We start from the raw sequence: 9128 nt of genomic DNA on the forward strand, positions 1-9128 counted from the left end.
GTCCTTTACATGAAAAGGTTTTGTTCCAGGGACTCCCAGAAGCAAAAAATTGAGTTAAGAATGTAGTTTGAAAAATATTTATATATATATTCAAAGAGTTGCACAAGATGGTTAAAGTGGTTACACAGATGCGTTCCCGGTTAAGATGGACCAAAATGCCCCCCCCCCCCGGATCCCATGTGTCCCCCGAGGCCGGTACTGTGTGCATACATCATGTTCGAAGTCCAAACATATGGAGGACCGAAGTGGAAGTGCAGGACCTGAATTACAACCTGAAAAGGAGGATAGTGATACCAGGCATGCCAGTTTAGTTTCTCCTCTGTATAAAAGAATTCCAAATAAAGTTAAAAAAAGAAAAAGAAAAAAAAGAAATTGAAGACATTTTAAAAATATTTTAAAAAATGTTCTAAGTTCTAAATGGTCTAATTTACCCGACGTACAAGCTTACAACGCATTGCGGATTTGCTTGTAGATTGGCTTTTTTTTTGCCATGTGACACCGTCATACAACAAAGTATAAAAGTTTCTTTCTTTCTGTCTTTCTTTCTTTCTTACCCACTTGAACCCCAGCAGAGATATTTGGTGTAGTTTGCTAAGTCGAGGGTTTAAGTAGCCAAACAGTGAAAGCCGATGCAAACAGAGCGAACATCTGCATAACTTCCATCTGCAGAGAGAGAGAAAGGCACTTGTATCTGAACCGTCAAGCTGTAGTCTCCATAAACAATGTCCTGGTCACTGTCACATGTCCAGTCTCTCCTCCAGACAGGTCCAGTTATCACAGAAGTAAACAATGAAGACAGACAGTGTTATGGCCCCCGGCTGTTCTTCAGTGACAGGAGTCGTGTAAACGTGTCCACAGGCCTACCATAAGTCAGCGACGAGAATGTTGTTATCCTGTGACGTGGTAGCTGAAAATAGTTCTGAGTATGACTTCCAATACGTGAAACCCCACAAGGAGAGCCTGAATTCAGTTCCTGGGCGTTTAAATGCTTAAAAGTGGAAACATTGCATAGAAAACAAGCGTCCTCGTGTCTCTTTTTGTTGAAGGAAGGCCTCAAACATATCAAACCATTATTTAAAGGAATACTACAACCACCAAATTACTTTTTTTCCCCACTTACTCATAACATGAAGCCTTGAATACGTGGAGAATGTTTGTTTTTGTCGCATTCCTTTACGGTGAATGAAGAATCCAAAAACGAGAGGCAAAAGTTGATGAATTGAAAAAATATAGGGGTCCACCATTAGAAAAACAATGTAAAACATCTATTTATAAACAGTATCATTCAAGTGTCTTGCAACCTTCCGTATCCTCATTACTTTAAAAAAACGCAGAATATGTAGTGTGAACTGAGCTTGCGTTGAATCCGAACTGGACGCCCAGGCGCGTTCCCCGCCCATGCACGAGACTGTTAACTCCAAGTATTCAAGTATTCATGGGGTGAGTAATTGATAGGGGAGGGGGGAGTCATTTTGGGTGAAATATTCCTTTAACCCACTGGTTCTCAAAAGTCACGTCCGGCCACCACCAAGCCGTCTATATTGCCTCTGGTGGGTCTGTAACTCAGAGAGCGTACAAATGGAACCAAAGAGTCCCCACATTTGTACACACTCAGTCAAATAAGTACTGGGATATTTTACAGTGTAGATTCGGGTCCCAGAGAAAGGAAAAAACAAGTATCAAATGGAGTGGTTCTCAACATTTTCAGGCTGTGACCCCCCAAAAGAATCAAATTTGAACTGGGAACCCCCCACCCTGACAAGCACTTGGGATTGAGGCATTGCGTTTTTGTTTGACTCGGTTCCACAGATAAATGTTGGGAAAATAGCCAATCTACAAGCTCGGCGTGTAGATTGGCTACAATCTACAAGCCGGGGTCCAGACCCAAAGGTTGAGAACCTCTGGTCTAATGCATATGAAACTAGGGGGTCCTTGGCATTACAAAAAATAAAAAAAGTAGAGAATCACAGGGTTAAACTCGAAACCGAACGCGAGCGACGTTTTTTTCCCGGCTAAGACAAATGGTACATGCTGTACGCCAGAGGCGCCGAGTACAGTCCTAAGTGCGACAGCGGCAGCAAGTGTCTGTGCTGGTGGTGCTGGTACGCCGAGTACGACTGTCCGTACAGCGACATGGCGCCCAGGGGCAGCGGCAACGTGAACCCGGGGTGCAGCGCCACGGCCGCCGCCGCCGCGGCCGCCGCCGTCTTGGCGTCGGCGGCCATCTTGTACTTCTCCAGCTCGGCCTCCTGGAGCCGCTTGGCCTTGGCGCGGCGGTTCTGGAACCAGATCTTGACCTGGGTCTCGGTGAGGGCGAGCGAGGAGGAGAACTCGGCGCGCTCGGCGATGGACAGGTACTGCTTCTGGCGGAACTTGCGCTCCAGCGCCAGCAGCTGCCCGGTGGTGAAGGGCGTGCGGGGCTTGCGGTTGGTCTTGTGCTTCCGCAGCGGGAAGCTGCTGCTGGGACTCGCCTGGCCTGTGTTAGGGGGGAGAGAAACACAAGGACAATGATTCAATGTGTGTGTGTGTGTGTGTGTGTGTGTGTGTGTGTGTGTGTGTGTGTGTGTGTGTGTGTGTGTGTGTGTGTGTGTGCGTGTGAGATACATAATCATGGTTTTAACCCATTAAAGCAGGGGTCTTCAACAGGGGGTCCGGGACCCCTAGGGGGTCCTCAGCGTTACTACAGGGGATCCGCCAAATCTTTGTGTGATATGATTTATTTTTTCGCATTAACCACTTGAACCCTATGCATCCCTATTCTAAGGAGAACTTTAGCCAAAAATAGCAGATCTACAAGCTCACAGTGAGCTTGTAGATCTGCTATTTTTGGCAAAGAGGTATAGGTGTAGAGGGAAAAAAGAGCAGACCAAGTTAAAAAAAAGGTAATCTGAAACACAATTTTATACAGTATAGAGTAGGGGGTCCCTGCTTCTTCTCTCTCTCAAAACACCCAAAACATTACTTATTTTCTATACATTTTCCATCAATTACACACCCCATGAAACCTTGGATTGAATTCATGGATTTTTTTTTTGTTTTTGTCGCATTCCTAAGACATTCATTTGATGACCGGCGGTCTCTCCATACTGGATACATTAGCATCTTTCCACCGGTAATCTAATTATTGTCTCAGGAATGCGACAAAAACTAAAAAATCTCCATGAATTCAATGTTTCATGGGGTGTGTAATTGATAGAAAATAAGACATTTTTTGGCTGAACTACTCCTTTAAGACCTGAGGCCGATTCTACAAATGCCTAAATCAGTAGTTCTCAAAATGTTTTGTGCCAGGGACCCCCCAGAAGAGAAGATTTGTGTTCAAGATTTTTCAAAAATGTTCAAAAATAGCAGATGTACAAGCTTGCAGCGCGGCACACAGTGACGCACTGTGAGCTTGTATATCTGCTATTTTTGAATAGCCAACGCTAAATCTTAAAATGACACAGATTCTTGCTCGGTTTTAATGAGTCAAAGCAAAAATCTCCGATTCGTGGAACAGCATGAAAGGAGCCCCCTCCCACACCAGAGGTTCATAAACGATTAGGCACGATTAGGTAGAATTATGATGTTTAGGTATTATCATTCTCAAAATTCTAAAATGTTTCTGCTGTTCTACGTACAGCCAACCAGTTGAAGAAATAGCAGAGTGAGGCTTTAACCTTATTTTTGAAATATATTTCCATAACTTTTGCAAAGTATTTGACCCCATGTCTAGGCCTATAGCACTCATATGGTGCAATAATGAGTCTCTTACTCCAGTGTGCTTTCAATGCACCGAAACAGACTCGGGCGAAGGCGTCACGTGAAAAAACATCACAGATCTACAAGCTCACAATATATCACAGTGCAACATGTTGTTAGCCTGTGGATCTATTATTTTTGTCACGTGTGACGAATACATTAGGCCGCTCTCACGCAGCACTAAATTTGACCATGTTACTACATATATTTCACGTAATGTTAGACATGTTTTTCAGAAAATAAATAGCATTTTCCAAAACATTTGATTAATTCCAAACCTTTTCCAGGCCTGGAAAAGTTTTTATTAAAAAACGTTTATTACAACATTTTTCCAGGGTTTTCATGACCGTGCAACCTTGCAAATACTCTTCAATCTTAAAATGACAAACAACCGAAAATAGCAGATCTATAAGCTCACAACGTGTCGCAGAGCGACACGTTGTGAGCTTGTAGATTGTCTATTTTCGGTCGTGCTTCTATATAAGACATAGTGCCTTGTATGGAACCCATCCAAATGACTGAAATCAGTCATAGTGACTGACAATGTATGGATTATAGTACAACTGCTTAGCCCTGTGGTGGGAGCCGCGCCACCCATGGGAGCCACCAGGGGTCGCCAGGGGACGCCTAATGGAAAGGAGAGGGAAAACAAACAAACTCCTCCAGTTCCACTAATATTAACATTTTTTCCCCCAGATGATTAGCTTAATGTGCAATATTGTTTTCTCACTCAGCAGTTTAGGGTATCTGCACATTTCTAAAGGACTTTTAAGACCTTTATAATACCAAATTGGCAAAATTGTCAAATAATACAGAGGCAGTATTGTGAAAATGGACGATCTGCTATTTTCAGAATATTCATCTGTGGAACCGAGTCGAACTATCTAGCTAAGAACACATTGCGCTGTGAGCTTGTAGATTGGCTATTTTCCCCTTCTTTAAGAAAAAAATGCTATTTCACAATAGGGGGGCCACAGCCTTGCAGAGCCCATGGATATTTGGGACATGGAAACGTTTGGGAACTCCTGTGTCAACATAGCATTCTACAGGTTAAACACACATTCTCACAATAACTAATGATCACTTTCACCTCTTACGAAGACAATGTGTGTACTTACCACATGATAAAATATGTTCTCTTATTTATTCATTCATTCATGTATTCATTCATTTGTTCATAAATGTTATGGACAATAAGCAAATTGACGCAAAATGTTAGCAAAATACCAAAACAAGCTATTGAATTGTATACACATGGCACATTGTATTGAGACAGTAGCTCGTGAAAAGTATTTGATCTGCACTACACTGTTATAAGGGGCCAGATAACTAACCTGTCAATCACAACAGAAGATAGCAGATCCACAAGCTCACACGGGCGTCACACACGGCGTGAGCTGGACCGGTGCAAGGCACGTTCATGCGTTGAGCTAAATACAAATCAGGCTTAATGATTTATTTACTACAAACAAAAAAATAATTATAATTTCAAAAGATTTTCTAAAAGTAAAACAAAAAAAAAAAAAAAAAAAAACGTTTACGGAAATTTTATATACATTTCCAACATTTTTTCAAGAGAATTTCATAGATGAAAAAAAATGTATAATCATAAATATTAAAAAACGAAAACTAAAAACTTTTAAGAAGATAGCAGATCTAAATGCGCGGGCTTGTAGATCGGCTATTTTCACTAGTTTGAGCCCTGGGGAGACTTCACATTTCTCTGTTGGGTCTGGAGCTGACAAGTTTGGGATCCACTAGACCAGTGTTTGTCAACCTTTTTGGTGCCAAGGTACACCTGGCTTAGCCAAAATATCCCAGGGTACACCTAGATATATGGTGCGTATGTATATGTATATGTGTGTATATATATATATATATATATATATATATATATATATATATATATATATATATATATATATATACATATACATATATATATATATATATACATATACATATATATATACATATATATACATATACATATACATATACACACAGATTATTGGGCAGGTATAAAGAAACCTTGACCATTACAAATATATACTGTCTGAATGAAAGCCATACTATTTTGGCACACTGAGTATAGCAACATTGTATGCCTTTCATTGCTTTCAAGGCAAAAAACAAACCATGTCATTCTGCCTTTCATGAATATTCAAGGCAAAAAAAGTACCATATGTCATTGCTATGCGCTAACTGCTAGCATCAAACTCCGCTAGAATTGATAGTTTTAAACTCTCTAAAATGGATCTAAAATGTTGTGCTTACCTCGACAAGAAGTGTTGTCCCTATCTACTTAAATGGACTACTTTATTTGGGCTGTTTGCTGGATTCTTTTTTTTTTAAACGAGGCACAACGAGCGTGCGTGCACGCGCGCACACACACACACACACACACACACACACACACACACACACACACACACACACTCACTCTCACATAATATTCAGTGTAGCGGCTACACTGAATGGACTCGGGCGTGGTTGAGTGTGAAACGGTCCGGATGACGGCCGTATCGATTGACGGACGCGTCATTGTTCTCGAGGGGCTGGTTTCACACGTTCTTCAAAGCTCACGGTACACCTCGCAAGTATCCGCGGTACACTTACTGTACCATCTACCGCGGTTGACAATCACTGCACTAGACTACATGATCAACAGCTGATCTAATCCAATCCAATCAGTGCCTCGTTCAATCAGAACACTTACAGTATGTTAAACAAAGTGGTGTAGCCTACCTACCACAATGTAGAAATAGTCCTACTCTGTTATAGGTAAAAGTACTGCATTTCTATTTTTTTTTACTTGAGTAATACAACAAAAATATCAGCTTCAATATAGGCTATTTATACTTAAAGGTCCAAAAGTAAAATGCCCAAGAATGTTCCATTTCACATTCATTATTATCGGATTGTAATTACTAATGCATTAATGTGTTTGTCACTTTATTGTTTGCAGCTGGTTAAAGGTGGGGCTGGTTTTAATTAGCCTAAACCTACTGCTGAGTAGATTAACCATGTGATAGATAATCATTTATCACTTAATGTATGTTTTCTATGAATGATCTACCTTTGCAAAGTAGACTATTAGTAACTAAAGCTGTCAAATAATTGTAGGGGAGTAAATAACAATACAATAGCTTATCTGTCGCTGAGATAGTGGGGGAGTATAGGTAAAACAAATACAAATAAATACAAAATGGAAATAATCAAGTAAATCAAAAGTACCTGTGTAGTACCTGTGTCAATGTGTAGGCCATTAGTTCTCAAAGTGGGGTCCGGGGACCCCCAGCAAAATGTGTTAATATAGAGTCACAATAATTTTAACTACTTTAACCATATTTTATACTTTGGCTATTCAAAAATAGCAGATCTACAAGCTCATAGCGCGTCACTTCGTGCAAAGCTATGAGCTTGTAGATCTGCTATTTTTTTTAAATAGCTAGCACAAAATTATTTTCGAGATGGGGGGTTCGCAGCCAAATACATATAATTTCGGGGGTCCTTGACATGAAAAAAGTTTGAGAACCACTGTGTAGGCTATCTAAAGTCCAATAGCCTATATTAATTCCCACCACTGTAAAGACCTATTTGGTACCTTACAGTCAGTATCAAAGAAATGTGATCAAATACAGTCCAGACATATGTAAACAGTCGTGTAAAGTAACTAAGTACTTTTACTCAAGTACTGTATTGTACAATTATGAGGATTTTTTTTTACTTTAATGGAGTATTTCCAATTTGCAATACTTTTACTTCTACTCTACATATCTGAGGAAAATATTGTAGGCCTACTTTTACTCCACTACAATTATTTGACAACTTTAGTTACTAGTTACTTTGTAGATTTTGATTATCATTACAAAACATACATTAACCACATTAACCACAGCTCTATATACATTTCTGCCATTTGAAAATAGCAGATCTACAAGCTCACATGCATGCAATGTGAGCTTGTAGATCTGCTAATTACAAAAGATTTGTATACATTTTATACATTTGAAAACTTGTGAAATGGAACATTCTGCATAATGAGTACTTCCTGTACTTTTGGTACTTTAAGTACATTTTGATACCAAAACTTTTGCACTTCTACCCAAGTAAATGTTGAATTCCGGACTTTAAAGGAGGAGTTCACCCAAAAAATGACTTATTTTCTATCAATTACACACCCCATAAAGCCTTGATTTCATGGATTTATTTTTGTTTTTGTGGCATTCCTAGACAATAATTTGATGACCATGTGTATTTCCAGTAGGAGACACAAATAATCTATTTTGTGTCTCCTATATCGGATACATTAGCCGGTAGGAGACGGGAATCAAATTATTAGCTTAGGAATGCGACAAAAACAAAAAATAATCCATGGATTCAAGGCTTCATAGGGTGTGCATTTGATAGAAAATAAGTCATTTGTTGGGTGAACTCCTCCTTTAAACAGAGTATTTCTCTCTTACTTTCACTTAAAGTAAAAACAAAAAAAAATCTGAGTACTTTTATCCACCACTGGACATTATCATAAGTAAATAAACCTAACAAGGTAATAACTCACGGCTCTGTGATGAGAAGGGACTGCTCAGCACCCAGGCTCCCATGTCCTCCGGTTCATCGGACGTCTCCGACTTGACGGGCGACGGCGCGCCGGGCCTGAGGCTCCCTGTCCCGGGAGGACTGCACGTCTCCTCCCGGTCCTCCTCGCGGTGGTGGAGGAGGCTACTATACCGGCTCTGTGCCGCTCTGATCACCGCCGATGAGGCGTGATGATGATGCTCGGCTTTAGCGGTGGTGGATCTCATGATGAGAGCCTCCACGCTGAAGGGATGGTGGTAACATCTCTGTGGAGGAGGAGGAGGAGGAGAACCTCTCTCCTTCTTCTCCTGGTGGTCCATGATGTCTGTGTGCTGCTGGTCCTCCTCAGATGAGCTCTGATCAATGTCCGTCCGCGAAATCAAACGAGAATCCATGTTTTGTTTAAACGGTTAAATAAATCCAGATCTGTTGCTGTGTCTCCCAGCCTGGCCGGAGGACCGTGTGCGTGTGTGCGTGTGTGTGTGTATGAGGAGGTGATCGAGGCGAGAAGATTCTACGGGGGATGGATGGAGGAACTCTCCAGCCAATCGCTGCCGCGCACCAACTTGTAGGAGTGTGGGGATGGCCGTTTACACAGACACCGGTGACCCGTGGAATTATGTGACTCCAGATGTCGCCATAGTGCAGTGTACCAGACAGTAAAGTCCTGGGTATATCCTAAAAACAGTGGTGTGGTGTGTTCTACCCATAGAGAGTTCTATCGTATTACGCTATAGCCAGTGGTGAGCTGTGGATTTTTGAACTAAGGGTACTGTATTTTATGACGTCACGCGCGCGCACGTGCG

The 9128-nt window shown here is 41.1% G+C and overlaps 1 protein-coding gene across 1 annotated transcript; it reads right to left on the reverse strand.

Moving 5' to 3' along the window:
* Positions 1–197: 197 nt before the first annotated feature.
* On the reverse strand, positions 198–8767 carry LOC311057555 (homeobox protein MSH-D-like). The gene is made up of 2 exons (XM_084074540.1): positions 8306–8767; positions 198–2476 (listed from the first exon to the last, which is right to left on the reverse strand). Exons 1-2 carry the CDS (start codon positions 8715–8717, stop codon positions 2013–2015), a joined length of 876 nt encoding a protein of 291 aa, XP_083930666.1. The 5' UTR covers positions 8718–8767; the 3' UTR covers positions 198–2012.
* Between the last annotated feature and the right edge of the window lie 361 nt (positions 8768–9128).

The sequence above is a fragment of the Gymnoscopelus microlampas genome (genome assembly GCF_963454915.1).
Source record: "Gymnoscopelus microlampas genome assembly, chromosome: 12".
In the NCBI taxonomy this organism is placed as follows: domain Eukaryota; kingdom Metazoa; phylum Chordata; class Actinopteri; order Myctophiformes; family Myctophidae; genus Gymnoscopelus; species Gymnoscopelus microlampas.